Source organism: Furipterus horrens, unplaced genomic scaffold (assembly GCF_987537825.1).
Source record: "Furipterus horrens unplaced genomic scaffold, mFurHor1.1.pri manual_scaffold_15, whole genome shotgun sequence".
Classification (NCBI taxonomy): domain Eukaryota; kingdom Metazoa; phylum Chordata; class Mammalia; order Chiroptera; family Furipteridae; genus Furipterus; species Furipterus horrens.
Window position 1 is genome coordinate 11,929,353 of NW_028327185.1, and position 20,191 is coordinate 11,949,543.

The window sequence follows — 20,191 nt, forward strand, 5'->3', positions numbered from 1 at the left end:
TGTCTTTCGCATGAAACGTTTTTCTGTAGTATTCTTTTCTCCATTAACTTGGTGGAAAAACAGGATTGGAGCCTGCTAGATCCAATGCAGCCTCCGTCGCGACACACAGCACCTAGCAAAGTCCATTTGGGAACTGAGGACTGGAGCCAAGAGGCTACAGCAGAGAATTCCAGCACTGCCCAGGGCTGGATATTGGCTCCAATTACATGGAAAGGGAATAATGAAACTAGATGATCGTCTAAGAGAACATGTTTAGAGATTCAAGCCGAAGAAGTCTTTTAAGTGCGACCTATGGGGAAAGTTAAGTTCATTGTGATAAACTCTTTGCATAGCATGGCTAGATGAAATTAAAGACTTAGGCAGAGCTATGGAAACTAGAACAACACCCTGTAATAAATTATTTAAGATCACAATAATTCTGAGCCTCGGGATGTGGGAGGAAAACTCAATGGAAATCATGTTCCAGAGCTTTACACTTTGATACGTATTTGACAGGCATCTCTAGTAAGGACTTTATTCATCAGATGGCCTCCGAGGTGAAATGCTGGGTGATATCCTCAGGGAAGGAAGAGTGGACGGATTTGTGACTGTCCTTCCTGTTTTGCTTTCTATTATCAAGGATGATTGTTTATGATATAATAAGTTCAGCCGGTGAGTAACACCCTTTGGAAAATGCAAATGTGGGCAGGTTTTAGAAAGCAAGCATGTTATCTAAAAGAGCTTCATTCTATGAATCCTCATTTGCTGACATTTGGTCATTTGACCTTGGGAAAGATATAAAATAAGAGCCTCAATTTTACGATTGCTATTCCCTCACTTATGATATTGGCCTTTATTGATTTTAGCTTTGGCAAGTCATTGTTGAGCATTTCGTATGTCTAGTGTGCATGGTTTGTGACCGCAGCTTGAAATATGACAGACGACATTGCCGCTCTGGAGATGGTCCTGGCCTGTACCGGGGTCTCGGGGACCCGTTTCTGTGTGTATTGTTACATGGGATGGATAAAGAAGTGTCCTTACATAAGATGATTTCGTTTTTGTAACTTAGTTTGTATTATTAAAATATATTGCAAAATCTTAGTCGTATTATATAAAGAGAAATTTTAAAGTTTCCCATTTAACAAGTTGTGTACATGCTTTAAATTAGTTTTGTGCCCCCTCCCACTGCCAAAAAAAAAAAAGAAAAAAAAACACATTATTTTCAAATGGATATTTTTGCCTTGGGCCTCAGATAACACCCAGCTTTCATGACCTGCTGTTTGCCATTCTTACAATGTCCTCTTTAAGAAACAGGTTAGATTAGATCTTATACTTTCTGTGTTCTGCTTCTAAGGGACGAGGTAGGAGAAGGTTTTAGGTGGCTAGGTCCAAGCACGTTTCAAATACCCCAACGGAGACTCTAATAGTTGTCATGCCGTCTGCTAGAAATAAGGTTGTACACTCATCTGTTCTCTTTCTAACATTTTCTGAATCCTGGAGACGTTTGGATGTGCTGTGTAAGAATTTCAAGCAGATAAAACTCATTATATGGAGCATTTTTAGAATTATCATTTGTATGTTCCTCCTCACCTTATTTTCCAACATCCTCGCTCGCTGTCGTTAACCAGTGGGCCATTAGGTTTGCAAATGAAATGGCATCTGACTGAGCAACACTGGAAAAGTCTATGCAGGGTCATCATCGCAAGACCGGCAGGGGAGCTCGGTCATTCGCCACCACGTCCTTCAAGGCTGCTCACTGGTACAGCATCAAGGCTCTCCAGCTACCTCCCGACAAAGAGAAAATATATTGCAGTAATCGTTTCATTTATTGATTTTTTTTTTAATTGAAATTGAAACAGATGTTATAACCCTTCTTACTGTTGGGAACTCTCTAGAAACCCTTGTGTGAATCCTGGGGATCTGTGATTTTGTCATTTGGGAAATACCGCCTCTTCCCTCTTGGGCTGACTTCCCTCCCATTGTGTCAGGGTTTGGAACTTGCAAAAGCTTTGTCTTCAGGGCTAGGAAAGACGGTAGATGGGTCAGCAGAGGAGCAGCGGGCGTTTGAAGGGCCTGATTTGAGTCATGGAAGGTGGATGGATATTTACCGTGCAGATAGGGACCAGGAGGCAAAATTTTGACTCTCTTGAGGTTTATGAGAACATTCTGAAAAAATATTGCTGTGAAAGGAGAATGCTATGCCCTAGAATACAACTGTACTTTCAAAATGAGGGAATTATTCGTACTAGGAGTAATGGGGAGGGGCAGCTATTTTATATGAGAACTTCTCCTTTTGGTCTTCATACCTGACAACTCTTTCCACTTCTTTCCTTCTATCCACGGGGCTTAATTAAACTAAGTGCAGTAAGTTTCCTTTGAAAATTTACCTCTAGTCTCTCTAATTAATATGCAATGTATGTCCAAAGTTCTGTTTCCTGGACATTCTACTTATGCTTTAAATAGAGAAATTATGAAGGAGATGCAGATAGTCTTTGAGGAAACTATATTTATGTTCAGAAACTTGAGTTTTCTTTTAAGTGTGTGTGTGTGTATTTGAAATAAAAAGCATTCTTTGAAGTAGGCTAAAAGCCAGCTAAAGCTATTTGCACACAGACCGAGTTCTTTGTAAAAATCAGTAATTAGGGACGGGGGCTGGGAAGTGGGCGCCTTCTTCGATCATGTGAACGTACTCTGTTCTGAATGGGCCGTAAGTTTTCTTCTGGCTGTTCAGCTTTGCCATTAAAAGGTAATAACATGGAGGTGATTTTCCCTTGTGTCTCAGTGTATCTACTGCTACAATAAAAGACTTCTAGTTCAGAAAATCTGAGGAAAAAATGAACTGTAAACACAAATATAAAATAAGTTTCTGAGGGATTCCCACTGTGTATCGTATTCATTAATACAGGAGCATTTTTAACCTCGGAACACTTAAGTATCAGGCTCTGGACCTAGAATCTGAACCAAATGCCATGAGAAGTTGGTTCATAGAATACTTTAAATTTCACTCTTGTTTTCACAAAATATAGAGGTTCAATGACTACTTGTACTAGCTCATCAAATTTTTATCATCCAGAAAGTCTACAATGTTATATAAACGTTTTTGATGATCTCAGAATAAAAATTATGAAGAGTAAGCATAACTTTTTAATATTTTGTCATGGGAAATATTTTTAAAGTACTACTCAAGCTTAGTTTTTAGAAAGAATTGCTTTGTTATTGAAATACAGTAGCCCCCCTTCGCTGCAGGGAGTGGGTCCCAGGACCCCAGGGCGTGCCTGAAGCCACAGAGAGTCCCAAATCCTATTGTACTATGTCTTTCCTGCACAAACACACCTGTGATAAAAGCTAATGCCTTTTCCTTCTTAGCTAAGAACTTAGCCCACACGGCGGCCATATCTTCTGCAGTTTGAGGTCCAGCCGCAACACTAGCGCGGATTTCTTCCTCCTTCCACAGTTTAATGGAGAGAAGAACTGGTCTCCCTGTAGGTCTTAGTAAGCACAGCATGCGATGTATCCCCTTCCCTTGTTCAGTTGGGAGCTTCCACCTTTTCCCTTAAAAGAAGCACGTTGTGACTTCTCTGTGGCATGTCTGACTTGCCAGCATCACTATGCTTGCATTTGGGGGCCGTTAGGAAATAAAATAAGGGTGATGTGAACACAAGCACTGGGATACCTGGACAGGCCGTCTGGGAGCAGAGACGCTACTAAGTGACTGATGGGGGGCGGGGGTATATGCAGCATGGAGACGCTGGACAAAGAAATGATTCATGTCCTGGGAGGGATGGAGCAGGAAGGTGCAAGATTTAAAATGTGAATCATTTATTTCTGGAATTCTCCATGTAGTGTTTTTGGGCCGCAGTTGGCCATGGGTAACTGAAACCACGAAAAGCAAAACCAGGGACAAGGGGGGCTACTGTCATCCCATTAGTATGCTTTTCTGTGCAGCCTTGTGTGAAGTATTCATTCATTGACTGTTCAGCTTGTGCAATTTTGTAAGAAAATTGTTTATTTAAAAACAGTAATTTGAAAAACATTTAAACTTTTATTGCTGGGTTATATTTACATTCTTTTTTTTGTGTGTGTGTAAAGATCAACTCTTCACATATTCACATAAGCACATACAAACATATTATCACCTATTCTTTCATTAAGAAAAAACAAAAAACCAAGAGCTACCTCACATCCACCATTGCTATCAGCTATATATCAATATTTCCTGCAATAGTTTTCTTGATTCAGATAGTGCTGAGCAGAACCAATATTTTTAATGAAAGTGGGAGCAGGCAAAAAATTAAATTTTTATTCACTAGCTCAGGAACGCTAGCACATAACTCCTCTGAGAATCATACAAATGAGGAATTGTCTAGCACTTGTGAAATAAAACTTGAAAACATCCTGTTCATGTTGTGGTGTGGGGTGGAAGAAAGATCGGAGGGCGACAAGTTGATAATAATGAAAATAGAAGAAAAATAAGGAAAGAAAATGAATAAAAAAGGGAAAAATGCAAGAGAAATGAAAGGAAGAAGAGAAACATGAGGACTAGCATTTCTTCATTCATTCATTCACTCATTTGCAAATATTCTGTGTCCAATTTATGAGGCTCTGGGAATTTGAAGCAGAGAATCAAATTAGTCCTTGTGCTCTTTTGATGGATAGAATTGTCATCCCGCCCACTGGACTGATGGCAAAGAGAATGACACAAAAGCTGAACTGGAACGGAGAGGAAGGATGGACGGAGGCACCAGCAGGGATATGCAAAGACTGGCTTCCTAAGGAGAAGAGAGTTGGAGGATTAGCTTCTACTTTTCACGGCACCGAACCACGCCCATCTCTCCCCTTCCACGGGACACAGCACCTGTGTTTTGTTTCTGGCATCTTCTCTGATCCTCTTCTGGATAATGATCCTTTTGGGCACGCTGAGGACCGCACCCATGCAACCATCCATGTGTGAGGAACAAACGTTGATCAGTGTCTTCCATGTGCCAGGCACTGTGGTAGACGCAGGAACACGGTGATAAACGGAACACTCTTGGCCTTCCGAGTATTTCACAGTCGAGGTGTGAATGCTGTCAAGTAAATGGGTAAGTAACGGCCCCGGGTGATAAATGCTGCTACTGAGAGAAGTAGAAAGTCAGCTGAGCCTGGGGATCAGGTGAAGTTGGCGGTGGTCCTTTCTTTTCTTTGCTCTTCCTTTTTAAAACGTCGACCACAATAAATCCATTTGGTAAAAACCTTTACTTTTCTTCACAGTTTGATTTTTTTTTTCTTTCAGTTTTCATTTGATTTGAAAGTTAGCAAATTAGACCTAGTTTTTCATCGGTGGATTGCTTCAGGTGAATTCCTGATTCTATGTTAAAAATATGTATTAAAATGTATATCCCCACCCCCAATACATTCCCGTTTTTAAAAGTTTAAAGTTACAAAAAAGAAAACAGGGTTTTTTTTGTTCTGCATTTTTACCATCCATTTTATACATTAATATGCACAGGCAGCATACTGTTTCAACTTAATGTAAAGCAGATCCCCTTAAAGCAGTTTAACTAGTGTGTGTGTAAAATATGTGCATGTATACCAATTTAGTTCCTGATTTGAAACTGCAGTTTTATCAGGCTTTGGGGGGGAAATGCCAGCTCAGGATAGGTTGCACTGAATTTCCTGGAAAAGCTCTTGGCAGCAGGGGAAGTCTCAGAGGACTCAGTTTTTTTATACTTTATGTTCTTTCATATAAACCTGATTTAGAGAAATCCGTTGTTGTTGCTTTTTTCTTTACAGAAAGTCTTTACCAAGTCAGCATGCACGTACATCACGGTCTCGCCTCAGGTCTAGTGGTCTCTTCTGCTCTCCTCTGGCTGGGCTGTGTGCTGTTGCGTCCTCAGTTTCTGTCTCCAGCCCTATCTGCTCCCCCAGAGTCCAGTTGCTCGTTCTCAGGCTTGGCTTGACTGTCTAATAGGGCATTTCAAATTTAAGGTAACTTTGGAACAAAACCGTAGGACTTCCTCCCGACTCCCTGCAACAGATCTGTTCCTTGCAGCCTTCTCCTCCTCCTCCTCCTGGACTATTTCCCTGGCCACCTAACTGTTCCTTCTACTTCTGCCCTTGTCTTTCTGTAGCCCATTCTCTACACAACAGCCAGAATGATCCTTTCAAAATAGAAATCAGATCGATTCTCTCCTTGGCTCAGAATCAACCTGGAGGCTTTGTTATTCAGAATAAAATCCAAACATGACTATAAGCTCCTGTATGATCCAGCGGCTTCTCTGATCTCCTGTCTTACCCCTCTTCTTACCTACTCTGCTTAGGCCACACTCATCTTCCTGTTGTTCCTCTTTCTCCAAGAACATTTCTACCCCAGGGCCCTTGCCCTTCGTCTTTCTCTGCCACGAACTTTTACCACCTAGATAGGCGTCTGTTCATCTCCACAGTCCTTCAGGTCTCTGCTGAAATGCCACCTTCTCCTAATAGCTCTCTGGAGCACTTTGGCCTCCGACCCTTTACCTATTTCTTCCTTAGCATTTATCCACATGTGACATTGAGTTTTATCTGCCCTCCATTAAGATCTTAGGCTCCATTAAGGCAGAATTTGTTTTTTCACTGCTCTGTCCCCAACACTGGCCTGGGCATTGACATGTGGCCAGGACCTACATTTTCTTTTTTGCAGTCCAGTGCTCTTTCCATGATTCTGTATGGCTTTCCGTAGGTTTAAATTCCTTTGCGCAGTGATTGCATCTTGTATTTCTTTTGCCCCCCGCCCCCCACCGCAGGGCAGAGGACCATGCTGTATACTCAGCGAGGGGTGTCGCATGAGCCTAGTGAATGCCGTGGCTGGACTGAGTGACTTCTGTGCTCCCCATGGCTTGTCATCCCTTGATACAAACTCAGGGTGCACTTCACTCTTCCTGGGACTAAAAGACAGGCTGTTTGTTACCCATCAGATACACAGTGGCATTTGGAAACCTCAGGCAGTTCAGTGAAAAAAAACTGGCATGGTAGGGGTCTGCTTCTCAATAAACAGATTATGTGTGTTCTGAACTTCGGACATTTTATGTAGCTGCGTAACTTGGCGGCGGAGGAACGGACAGAGGTGCAGAGGCGCTGTGCTGGTTTAAGCCTGATGTCGTTTACAGGATGTTGGTATTTCTGTGCTTAACCACCCGGGCTCCTGAGGAAAGCGTGTCCCGTGTATTTTCTTTTGCAAGTGGAAAAGCATCCAGATTTGGCTTTATCTTTCAGAAGCTGCTACTAAAAGACCCCTACATTTTGTTTTGAAAATTTTGTTCTCTTGGATGTGAAGTGTCTCAGGTGACTCTGGTAATCCTGATTGTCCCTCGTTCTTTTTGTTTGTTTGTTTCTTGTACAGGTAATCTGCAATTCTTTCACCATCTGTAACGCAGAGATGCAGGAAGTTGGTGTTGGCCTGTATCCTAGGTATGGTGGATGGGATTTCATTTACTGGAAGAAACAACTTTAATTCACACCCAGCCCTCCAGCCTTTGGGAGGTGGTTAGAAAGGCTATTGTAGCAGCTGGTTCAAGAGCCAGTCTCGAAACCTGATGCTAAATTACAAGAAAATGGGAAATGTTACGTTTAAAGAAAACAATTTTATAACCCATGTTATATGCTGCGGCAGCGATTTTTGACCAGTGTGCCTCAAGAATTTCTAAAACGTACAATACCTGACAACTTACCCAGGGGCACTGACGTCTTTTCCCTTCGACTGTAAGTGACAGCCAACACAATAGCCACCAGTGTGAATAAATCAAAATTATAGCTGTTTTTTTGTCAGATCAGCAACAAATATATATTTTTGGTGTGCCGCAGGATTTTAGTAATTAGCGTCCGTGCTGTGGTGTTAACGAAGAGGCAGGGGCAGACATCAGACCGAAACTCTTGCTCCCAGGAACCCAGGGTTAGAAGTCGGCTTGTGGGTGCTCACGCGCCATCAGGGGGAGGCTCGGCTTTGCTCTCACCGGGCCCCGACCTCCCAGGCCGACGCACCTGACGATTTCACCAGACTCACTGCGGTTCCTTTTGTCTCTTTGTCCTAGCACATTTGGGCCACGTTGCTCCGGGAGCGGCTGTCACCGAAGTGACCTTTGTCATAGATCTATTAGACTGTCCTTCCGCAGGCTCTCCGGGCACTCCCAGTTCCATGCCATTAGCGTCCAAATATAAAAATAGTCTTTTTATAATTAATTGTGAGTCTGAGAGTCCCTCATCTTCTCTTACATCTCCCTGGCATCACGAACTCCAGGCCTATTGATGCTCATCCTCAGAGGCCGTAACGTAGTGTTTCCGCACACATGCCCTGAGTTCAGACCACCTCGCCCAAGCTCAGTCACCAGTTACTACTTAACTTCCGTGTTATCAGTTTCTTTATCAGTAAATGACCCTCATAAGATTATCATGATTAAATTTGATAAACATGGTAAGAAGTGCTTTCTACACAGCAAATGCTCACTTAGTTATTCTAATTATTAACACATACAGAGGCAGCCTAAATGCATCCCCTTTCCCAGATAGTACAAAATGCACCTGCGAGGTGATGGAATGCACTGGGATCTAGTTAGCAGGTGACCTTAGCTTTCCATTTAGGAGGAAGTACGCCTAATTATTCTCCGCAGTAGCTGTGGGTGTTCTCACCGAGGTGCCGCTCACCCAAAGGTGCTGAGCAAATGAGGCCCCCGCGGGAGCGGTCCGTGCTGCGCGGGCTGCAGTGATTACTGCTGCATCACTGCAGCCCATTATCTCTGAGGTCATTTCTGTGCAAGTCAGTCTCTCTCCCATCTTCTTCCTGGGCTGCCTTATTGCCTGGTTTCTAACGAGACAACTCACTCCTCACCCCTGCCCCTAAATAGGAATCAAATGTTTTTATTAAAAACTTCCCCAGTTAGCCTCCATCTTGGGGAGCATTTTAGTTCCTATGAGGTGGGCTTCTGTGACTGCCCCCAGAGGACTCAATCCCTGGCATGTGGTTAGCCTTACCTGGCCCCCCTCCCTCCCAGGCTGAGTGTCTCTTGCCCATTGTATTCATCACATTTAGATGTTTGACTCTGCTGAGTGGTGATGGTCTCCCTCTTTTTTTTTTTTCTTTTCTTTCCTCCAGTATGTCTTTGCTCAATCACAGCTGCGACCCCAACTGTTCGATTGTGTTCAACGGGCCCCACCTTTTACTGCGTGCCGTCCGAGACATCGAGGCTGGAGAAGAGGTAAGGAACCTGTGTTCCCACTCCTTTTCCATCAAAGGCCCTCTCAGTGCGGCTCTTCCCTGAAACCAGCGGCGCCTGAGGGACAGCTCTTCATTGTCCTTCTCCCAGGGAGAAACTAATGCCTCAGCCCAGCAACGGACGTACCCACTGCTACTTGTCCCAGATGGTAGATGGGCTTTTCTTAAAATCATCATCTTGCTAGAAGCTGACAGTTCCTGTTGTGTGTGTGAGAGAGGTGTATGTGGGACTGTGTGTGTGTTTTGTACATAAAGACAGTTCAGCGACCTCTCACATTTCTGCAACTGGTCATCATCCTTCCGTGGGAATAGGTCCCAGAGGCTTACTTACTCCCAAGGCCACTAATGGCATCTTGATGGTGACCCATCTTTGCCTCTTCATTAAGAAAGCAAACGAGCTTTAGGTGGCCGTTGGGCCTTTACAAACCTATCAGCACACGTGCGCAATTGTTCAAGCAAAGATGGGACAGGAATACAGGACAGGGAACGTGACCCCCAGCAGTGCATCGGCCTTGACCCTTCAGTTCTGCAGACCTGCCAAGCCAGCCTCTTGGATGAGGAACCTTCTCAGCAGTCCAAGGTCTGCAGGTGGGCTGCCCTCCTGAGCTGCCCAGGGTTTGCACGATTACTACCCTGAATTCTGGGTTGTAGACATTTACGCTTCGTAGAACCCAGTCTCCCTCTACTTTCCAACTCACTAAGTGGATATTTATTGCAAGGAAAACAGTATCACAAGATTTTATTGCATTTATGGAGCGCTCAGCCAATAAAACCTAAACTCAGAGGTACCATATTTTATGTAGACAAGGATTTGGCCTTGATAAGACGCCCTCCACACAGATTTTCAACTAAATAAGCTGTCGCTTATACAGCCACTTAATTGAATTTCTAGTTTTCAGGACTGAGTACATGGGATGTCTGTCAACAATTTGAGGAACTGAGATTTTTTTTTTTTCCCGGGGCCATACATGAGTTCGAGGCAGGTAAGAAAGGGAACTACTCTCCACCTTCAGCCCATTAGTTGGGAGCTGAGAAAGGGCTACAGGTTGTAGTCACCCACCAACTGCTGCCAGTTGATCTGATCTGACAGCTGGGGCTGATGACGAAGGGCCGTTGGGCTGGACTGAGAAGCAGGGTCCTAGAGTTAATTCCCGAGGGGACAGAGGTCAGCCCACATTACCGTCTCGCCTCCTGTAAGGAAGCCGAGGACCTGAGAGCCTGACGGAAGAAGAAAGCTGTGAAGACTGCCCCAAACTTATTAATGGGCTGTTTAGAAAAGTGTGCCCAGAAACTGGTTATCTGAAATTTGGGATATAGTGTTCTCTCTAAACAAGAGCTTGTCTGATAGGCCTTTGCACCCCAGAGGCAGTGCTGGCCTCAGAGCATGAAGCAGAAGAAAGATTTAAAGGATTGGCAAGTGGCTGTGGTCCCAGTTATCCCAGAACGCTGCTCAGCATGGGCTTGAGCATTTCAGGTTTCACGGTGCCCAGCAGCCCCTGAAGAAGCGGTCCCCCAGAGCTCTCCCACAGCCCCCAGAAGCCCAGGAAGCAGCTGTGCTATTGTAAGAAGAGTATCAGACTCGAGTCAGATGTGGGTGCACATCCCAAGTGGATCCGACCCCGTTTCTGGCTTGCACTGTCCCATGCTGCCTGTCCCGGTGAGGGTCCGGCTCACCGCAGAGGTTGAGCAACACCCCTGCCTACACGTCCTAAGGGCAGGAGCTCTTGCTTCTGTGTGTGGAGCAGCATGTTCTAGTGCCGAACACGTGAGGAGCTGCAGAGAGCCAACCAGGCCGACAAGGCCGTGGCTGCTGTCACCAGGTGACGGCCCTGGGGGACTTGACAGCTCTGGCTGCCCAGGCCACACCTCCTTCCCTGCTGGCTGCTGTAAGGAGGCCCCCCACCCCACCCCCGAAGCTGTCTGCTGTCCCCAGGGACGGCCCTCCAGCCCTGCCATGAGTTTAGACATGCAGCGTCATGCTTTGCAGCCCTGAGATGCTTTCCTCCAAGCCGGAGATAATCCACTTGGGGGTGTTTGCTCTAGGGAGTTGTCCTCTCCCACCTTCCTGCTCTCCTGCACCGGCCCCTTCTTCTCCCGCCCCACAGACCCCACAATTTTGTCCTCATGTAGAAGCAAATAAGGAATTAGTTTATACCCTATGTCACGAGCCGATACGTGTTACAGAATTGGAAAAACTAGGGAAGGGTGAGCGAGTTAGGAGTACCAGGTGGGGTGGGAATCAGGTGGTTATTTTAAACGGGGTGGTCAGGTTAGACCTCAGTGAGAAAGTGAGATTTGATTGACACTCAGAGGGAGGCCGGCCCCCGCAGTAGCAGCGGGGAGGGCAGAGGACCGGCCAGCACTTGGGCCTTGAGGTCGCTGGCTGGAGTGGGGAAAAGAAATGAGCTCAGAGATGGGGGTTGGGGGGTGGGGTGGGGTGGGCACTGGACTGAAACCTCTGCTCTCCTCACTACCTTTTGTGCAGGAGAGGGATCCCCCCACCCCACCCCACCATTTCATTGCAGACTAATACTTTTGTGAAGTTTGATGAAAAAGAATTACTCAGAAAATGAAATTTTTTTTAAAAAGCGTAGAACATAAAAGCCTTATGTTCTGTTACGAGAGGCACAGAAAATGTCTCTTACCGAATTGCTCTGCAGAGCTTGTTAATTTCACCTGGCGCTTCTGCGCTTATTCCATGGTGGGTGCATCACGTCGTGGACTAGCATCGGCCGGGAAGCAGAAACCCCACAACTTTGAGTTAGTTGTGAGAACTTGGCCATTGCTCTAAGCAAACGGGGGGCGGAGGGGAGCGTTGGAGCATGTGAGCAGAGAAAAGCTGTGCCCTGACTTCTGTTTTCAGGGCATCCCTCAGAAGGTGGGGTGCAGGGGCCCAGGGAGAAGCAGGGGGACCAGCGGTGAGACTTGCATTTTACAAGCATCAGAAATGGCAGGAAGTGGCTGGTTCTGGGTGTGTATTTAAGCTGAGGCCCCAGAAAGTCCTGATGGATTAGACGGAAGATGTGAACGAAAGAGAAGTCCAGAGCGATGCCGAGACTTCAGGTGGATAACACAGCAGGTGCATTACTGTCCCCTGAGGCTGGGCAGGCCCCACTGAGATGCAGCAGGCTGGGTAAAACCAGGAGCTCGATTCTGTAGGTTTTGAATCAGACGTTCAGCACCAAGGAGGTCTAGTCCCATGGGAAATGTGTGGATATCCTGATGTTACCTGAAGACCTGTACCTTGAAGCGGACTCTTGGGGCTCGAGAGGACCCCAAGACATCCTGAAGTGCGCCTTCTCACCTATGACCCTCCCACCATCCAAGCCAGGGTGTGGTCGCTGTACCTGAAAGGGTCTGAGGAAGTCAATTTAAGAGCTTCCCTCAGGGATTGCATCCTGACCTTAAATTCTCCCTATTTGGAAATTATTCCACTTTGTTTTTCATTCGAGTCACGAGTAAGGCACCAGTCTCCTAATTAACAAAGATACCAAATCTGGTTGACCCTGAATTCCAGGCGGCAGCTCTAGAATCGATTAGCATTTAAGAGCAGTCTGGCCATGTCGTCTGTCACCCATCTGATTGCCAGGATTATTTTGGCTTCTCTGATTACCAGTGACGATGGAACTTATTTACCAAACCTTAGTAATACCGAACATCAACAGCTCTTCATACTTTACTACCCAGTGAATAAAAGATGAGGTGTAAACGTGTCTCAAGTTAATGAGCCCAGTTTTTAAAATACAGATACGTGCTCACCATGTAACAAAGATTGGAAGGTATAGCAAAAAAATTTTACATGTGATCCTTTGGCTGGAGATGCTTCGAGTAGTATCTTCTCTCTCACACTTTCTGGTGTTCAATAAAAATGTTTTACTTTAATAATTGGCAATAATCAGCATTTGTTAAAGGCAGTGGCCACAACAGCCCTGTGACCCCTTTTCTCTCGGGCTTCCACAGCTCACCATCTGCTACCTGGACATGCTGATGACCAGTGAGGAGCGCCGGCAACAGCTGAGGGATCAATACTGCTTTGAATGTGACTGTGTCCGATGCCAAACCCAGGACAAGGTATGTTGTGTGGAACCAGCCTGGCGGTAACATTCCAATGACCTTTCAGAGAACTCTGCTATTTTTCATTGATCCGAAAGTAAATGCCCCTCAGCGCGTAGCAGGAAACAGAAGTCGATGAAATAATGCCTGGTGCTGCATATGCTTTATTTACTGAAACTTCCTTCACCAGCCAAGCAATGAGAGGTTTCCTCTCAGGGAAGGATCCATGCGGCCCAGAGTCTGGAGAGAACGTGGGCATTAAACACGTCTCCAACCCAGACCTTTTGACTAAATCCAGCGTCCCTTCCTCTGTATCACAACTTCCTGTGACCTCTGCTGCCAACATGGATAGAGAGAGGTGATTGATTTCACTGCATGAGGTCATTCCAAAGATGTAGGAATCAGTGAACTTGATTAAGTTTTCATGAAAAAGCACTTTTAGAAATAAATGAATTAAATGGGAAAAGTTGGATCCCCTGCTAGTAGCTTCCCAAGATTCCATCTACTTTAGCCCCTGAAAAGCATAGAAGGAATCATAGGGAGGCCCTGGATTTCTCCCCTTGAGTAACCTGAACGCAAGGCAGCAAGCTAGCTTCCCATCCGCGTCCTCGCTTGGGAAAGGGAATGCCTTCGGATTTACTGCCTCTTACGTGACCCTGATAGGGAAGACCCTCAAAAATGTCTTCATTGCAGTTGGGGCCATGTTCGCTTTTGGTTTATGGCGATCGTTGGTGTCTGGCTGTCATAGTGTATTAGGAAGGGGCTCGGCTGCAAATAATAGATAACTGACCAGTAGGTGTGGGGTATTGTTCTCAGGAACTGGGGGGGCTCTACAGCCCAAGACAGGAGCAGCTCCTCCTGCATCTTAAGGCAGCCCCAGAGTCCTGTCGTGCTCCTCAGCCCTCCCTAGCATGTCCCTTTGTCCTCATGGTCCCGGGATGACAGCTGCCCCAGCCCCCGCTCAGCTCCAGACCTGGAGAAAGAAGGGGGTTATTACCTTTTCAGTCAAGCAACGCGCAGAGGGGCGCCCTCCTCGGGATGTCTGCCTGCATCTTACTGTTCAGAACTGTCTCACGGTGACTTTTAGTTATGGAAGAGGCGAGGAAACTGCGTTTCTGCTCTTCAGCCTCTGTGCTAGAGGACGACGAGGTAGAACAAGGGTGTGAGTGGGTTTCAGGCAGCGGATCCGCAGCGTCTACCAAGTCCGCTGGGACAGTCTCTTCCTCCTTTGAGCTAACAGCTCGTTTAGCATCATATTGGGGTGCTTCAGAGAAAGACAGCTAATGGGGTGTGTGTGTTTACAGCCCTGTTGCTTTGCTCTGTATACTATATGTGTGTGTCAAATATATTCAGCCATATAAAAACAAGGAAATCCTGCCATTCTCCATGACATGGAGGGACCTGAGGGCATTATGCTAAGTGAGGTGAGTCAGACAGAGAAAGGCAAGTACTGTATGTCGTCGTCGTAGTTGGCAGCCTTCCGTCTCGAGAGACGATGGTGTAGCTTCTTAAGAGTCTATCTGCACTGCCGAGAATGGCTGTGCAGTCCGACTCGGGAGTGACACGGTATCTGTCTCCTCCCGTGTTGAATCGACATCTTGTGATGATGCTGGAGTGTCCTCTCCAGTGAAGCTGAAGCTACAGAGCCTGGGCAGGGTGATATGGAGGGTCTGCTGTTGCCCATGCAGCAGACCCCCCCTCTCTTCGCAGCTGGAGGGTCCAAGGGAAAGACGGAGTCAATACAGCTTGGCTTCAGGTGCGCCGCAGGAGTTGCCGGTGTTGACTACAACGTCAAACCGCCTTAGGGACTCCGGCTCCGGATTTTCTGTCGGGGTTTACTCCCTTAGCCTTTCCCCTGAAGAGGTATGCCGCAAGGCAGCGGAGGTTTTTTTGAGTCAGAGTTTTCCTTCTCTGAAGTACTGTATGTAATGCAAGAGAATTCGGAGGCAAAGTCTTGAGGCCCCCTCCAGCATTATGATCTGTTGTTTCTCTGAAACGGTTCCTGGTGGGTGTGAGTAAGGGGTGTATTTGGATGAGAATGTAAACGTGATTTCCATTAATTCATCAGTGATATTTTAAGTTTCTATTTATATGACAATTTTATTCTGTTCAGCGATATAAATATCCCTTCTGAAATCTCTATGCTATTGATTTGCTTTGGGGAAAAAAAAATTCAGCTTAATGCATTTCCAAAAGATCATAAATTCAAAATTAGTCAAAAATAAATTTTCTTCAGTTCCTAGATTTCGAGTTCTCGGGCTTATTTTTCTGTTTTTCTTGGAACCTAGGAAATTCATCTTAACAGGTCTCTACATCATACAACATTGATTATGTGCCTGTGTGCGCATGTTATCGGCCTTGTGTGGTGTCCTGTTTCAGGAAAGCAAGTGGACTTTTAATAGTGGGTGTAATTTGCATGTGTGGAGTTGGTTGTCATCTGTAATCAGCAGCAGCTTAATTTTTGGAAGAAATAAAGTTCACCTTCTAAGGAGGTTTTGGAATGATTTGGCTTCTCCTGTGGCGTGCCCAGGTCAAAATCCATGGCAACAGAAAAAGAACAGACCAAGTGGAATTGATTGTTTCCATAAGTTGCGGGTAGAACCGAACACGCTTCCCTGGGTGTCACATATTGTGTTGGGGGGAAAAAAGCCATATTTACTTGCCGTGACACTTTCTCTCTGCTAAAGCCTGTCACGTTTGATCCTTCTTGTAAAATAGTGTCTGCTACTTTTCTCACGGCCCTGTTGCCTCACTCCTGGATTAAAACAGCCCTCGCTTGGTCACCTGGCCTTCAGTGTCTTCCCTTTCGCTCCCCGGGCACACTGTCTTACACTGTCGTCTTCACCACCACTGATCCATGTCAGAAGTTCTAACGTGTTTAGCATTATCCTTTGTCTTCAGGATTGACTTCAGACTCTTACCTTGGCCTTCAGTCTCCCGCAAAGTGAGAACCCCATGATCTCACTATTCAGTCCCTCTGTTTCTTTTTTCTTTTCTCCTCGTCTCTTTGCTCTTCTCTTATTTTTCAACTCATTTTATCTTATTATACCCTTTTCCCCGCCCAAAAGCTTCTGACATGGCTACAGGCCCACATGCACACATGCACACGTATATACAGGGATGGCCAACAGTAGGTTTACAGTTGTTCATATGGAAAAAAGACATTGCCTAAAAGATAAATTATTACAAGTAAGGATACAAAATAATAACAAGATTACAAATAATTAATAAATTAATAATAAAAGAATAAACTTTCCCGTGCTCACTGTAAACCTACTTTTGCCCACACCTGCATAATACAATAACAATAAATTTTGTAATGGCTTGTGATATAAGAGGGACAAGAAACAAGGTGAAAGCAGGTTAGTCCCCAGAATGCATACCACATGACTTTATGCACAAGCAGTGAATAAAACATTTACTCTGAACTTCCCAGCAGCCCAAGCTAAAAGACTGACTTCAGAATCCACTGTCTGTCCTGCACTGGGGCCGGGGACCTGCACAGCTGTCCCACCGAGACCCAGCGGCCAGTGTTCTTAGGAGAACACCACAGCAATTAAAATAGCTGTTTTTTATAATTTTTATGATTCCTCAATATGGCTGCTTGACATAATTTCAAATTATAACTTAATGAAAGAAGTAATAAAAAGGGTAAAAATAAAATATGTAGTCCACGTTCTCACCTCTCTGATGGTTCGCTTCATCCCAAGAATAAAACAGACTTATCGAAGGAAGTGAGGACTGCCTATCCTTCGAAATCTGCTGTTCGTGATATTTCTTGCAGTCTTTAAATGTTTAATTTTAATTTTTAATAACGTGGTCCATGTATTCAGTTTGAAAAGTCCAAGCATCAGAACCCAGTTGAACACGAATCAGCACACGTTCCTTCTGCTGCTGCCCGAGTCCTGCTCCCCCAGTCCGGCCCCACATTTACTCCACGTTTCCCCCAAACCAGAACTCCCTTAAATCATGTCCTAAGGAAGTGTTTTGCTATTGAGTGGGTTTAATGACTTACTTTTTTTCTGTTTCCAGAATTTCATCACTTCTTGGTCACTGCTAATGCCCACCACTCTGTTATTTGTGTATTTTTTGAGCGTCCTAACCATGCTTGTCTTAAGTCTTGGTCCGTCCGCGCCATAGTTTATTTTACCGGATTGAAGTCATGTTCTGACTGTTGATTTTGGGGGGTTATCTTCCTTGGCATTGCATCTCACTTGGGTGTTTTAGAATTTGGAACAGCAGGCTCATATTTGTAGCTCGTTTTGGTTCGGTTCCTTTCTCCCTCGATGCGCTCCCCCCTCTGTCTGGTAGCTTTGCACTCGCCTCTCCCAGAGACCACAGGCCCCAGGTGAGAAACGGCAGCTGAAGCTGTTGCATCACAGTGAGGTGTGGGGGCCACTGCAGATCCGGTTTTGTCGGTGATGGGCCTCTTGTCTCTGGCTCTGTCTTCTTGCCTTTCCGGGACCCCAGATCCCTATAAATATTTAGCTCAAGGAAACAGGTCATGAGCCCTTTATTTTTAGCCATTTAAAAAAATAAATAAATAAACAAGGGAACCTCACCTCATCCCCTGGCTTGGAGTTTTAAAGCTGACTCCACTCACCTTGCTTACGTGAAGCATTTTTCTTCCCTTGTAATCATTAAGACTGAGTCGATGCCTGCTTCCAGGCCTGAGGTCCTAGCTCTGGCTGAGCTTCCTGCTCTGCGTTTCTGTTCTGTTTTTGGTCCAGGGGGATGTTTATCTTGTTTTTCAACCTTGTAGAGCTATTTTTGGTTGCTCTTTTAATATTTTACTTAACCACTGCTCTGGTTTTGGAGTGGAGGGGAGCACTTCAAAGTCTAAACTGGCAACATCTTGCTTGGAAGTCTGTAGTTTCCCTGCCAGGTATACAGGTAAGAATTCAAGGCTTTGGAGGCAAAGGAAAATGTAAAGCTAAACAATGATCTAATGCTCCTGAGCGCTTCTGGGCCGTGTGCCCCTTGTCCCAGGACCTGCCTGTCTGTGGCGCAGGGATGTGCATCTGCCTTTATCACAGAGCCTTCTGAGGACAGGGTTGCATGGAGTCACTCTGAAATCAGTGGACTAAGTGGCCCTGCAGGGGGCAAAGCCCTAACTAGCTTCTCAGTCCCTGATGCTCCAGTTCTAAGTCCACTTTGTCCTGCTTTCTTCTGTTGAAACAAAGCTGCGTCAGTGATTGTCTTTGGTAATTATTTCAGTTTCTTTTCTGAGCTCCTCTTTTTGTAACATGGATCTTTGATCCCTTCTGAGACCCTCCACAACATCAGGGAGCTGGGGAGCTCCACGGCAGCCCAGCATCCCACAGAGAGGGGCCAGCACAGTGTGAGAGCTGCCTCGGTTCCTGCTTGTGCTGTGCCTGCCTCAGGCTGTCCTTGCACTTGAGCACAGGAGGCAGGATGGAGCCGAAGGAAGAAACAGTGACTGTCTGAAGAAGGAATAAAAGAACATTCAAGTTAAAGCTGTAGTCAAAGGAATGAGAGTTCTCTGCCCGAGAAAAAGTTTTTATAGTAACTTGAGTGTACTTGAAATATGAGCAATTCCTTAAAGGTCGTTAGTAAACCAAGAATCTGTTCTGCCCCCTTCCTCTATGTTGCTAAATTATCTGCGAGCAGAAATGCTTTGTGGTGGGATGGTGAGCCCAGCCAGCTCCGAATTGTTTTATATGTCCAGTTTGAACTATCTAAGCAGGCCGTGTGTCCTGTTTCTAGAGTCTTCATCATCACTGAATTACCTTTTCTTCAGGAAGGTTAGGAGGCTTTGGCGGGGGATGGAAGAACCGTGTGTGCGCACAGTCAAGACCAAATGTCGCCGTGCGTTACCCATGTCTTGCTTCTCTGAACAACCAGAAGGATGGGTTTCCCTGGAGAGAAGGCAGTGCTGGCTGTCACTCATGTTAAAGCGGGGAAAGGAATTTATTGACTTCATAACCACATAATCCCACCTGCAATGTTACCATGAAGGACTGGGAGAGGCTTCTGGGCATGGCACCATGGGCGACAAAGTTGGCTGGGAGATGAACAATGAAGCCATTGTGCTCCTCCTGGAATCTGCTGCTCACCTGTCATAGGACTGAGGCCTTCAGCCCTGCCTTCTTCCCGGGGAGCAGGCAGCCCTGCTCCCCCCACTTCTCCATGTGGCTCTGGTTTGTCCCAAAGTCCACCCCAGGGGTAAGAAGAGGGTCTCCCCATAATGGGAGGTGACGTGAATTCCGTCCTCGCATGGCCTACAGCAGCTCTGGCTCAGGGAACAGATGCGGTGATGGCAGTTGATGGGATGCAGAAGTGTGTTTTGTCCTGTGCTCGGCACGGTGCTAGCCCAGCGCATGGCACACGGTGCTCAGAAAGGGCTGTAGACAGAGGGGCTCTCCCCTGGGAAACAGGAGAAACTACAGCACCTGCTAAAGCTTCGGGGGCCCTGACTGTGTGCTGGGCGCTCTGCCGAGTGATGCACCCACCTCGTCTCATTTAACCTCCACGACCCTTTGAGGGCGCTGGTGACTCCTATCCCCATTTTGCAGATACGGTGACTGGGGCTTTCAGCTCTACAGTCTGTATTCTTAACTACTCCACTGTGCTGTCTCTGCTTTTACAAATAACAGATATACTTTATTTTACTATTTAAATGCTGAAGTGTAATTTGTATTCAGTAAAAATTCATTCTTTTTAGTGTACAGGTCTATGAGCTTTGACAAATGCATGCAGTCTGCACCCAACATATAGAACAGTCCCATCAGCACCCCCAATTTTCTCCTACTGCCCTGTAGTCAAGCTCAACCCCCGCTTCCAGCCCCTGCTAACCCCTGATCTGCTTTCTGTCACAACAGCTTTACCTTGTCCAGAATGTCATGTAAATTGCTCCACACAGCCACTCGATTCTGTCTTCCTTCGCTTGGCATAATGCGTTTGATATTTAGCCAT

At 45.8% G+C, this 20,191-nt stretch overlaps 1 protein-coding gene across 3 annotated transcripts in view; it reads left to right on the forward strand.

The window, feature by feature from the left end:
• The window catches only part of SMYD3 (SET and MYND domain containing 3), a 466,700-nt gene that overhangs the window by 348,241 nt on the left and 98,268 nt on the right, over window positions 1-20,191 (forward strand). For all 3 annotated transcript variants that reach the window (XM_090263211.1, XM_090263212.1, XM_090263213.1), the window contains 3 exons: window positions 7,337-7,404; window positions 9,083-9,185; window positions 13,163-13,273. In XM_090263211.1, the coding sequence (XP_090119337.1) occupies window positions 7,337-7,404; window positions 9,083-9,185; window positions 13,163-13,273 (282 nt within the window). The remainder of the gene's footprint in view (window positions 1-7,336; window positions 7,405-9,082; window positions 9,186-13,162; window positions 13,274-20,191) is intronic.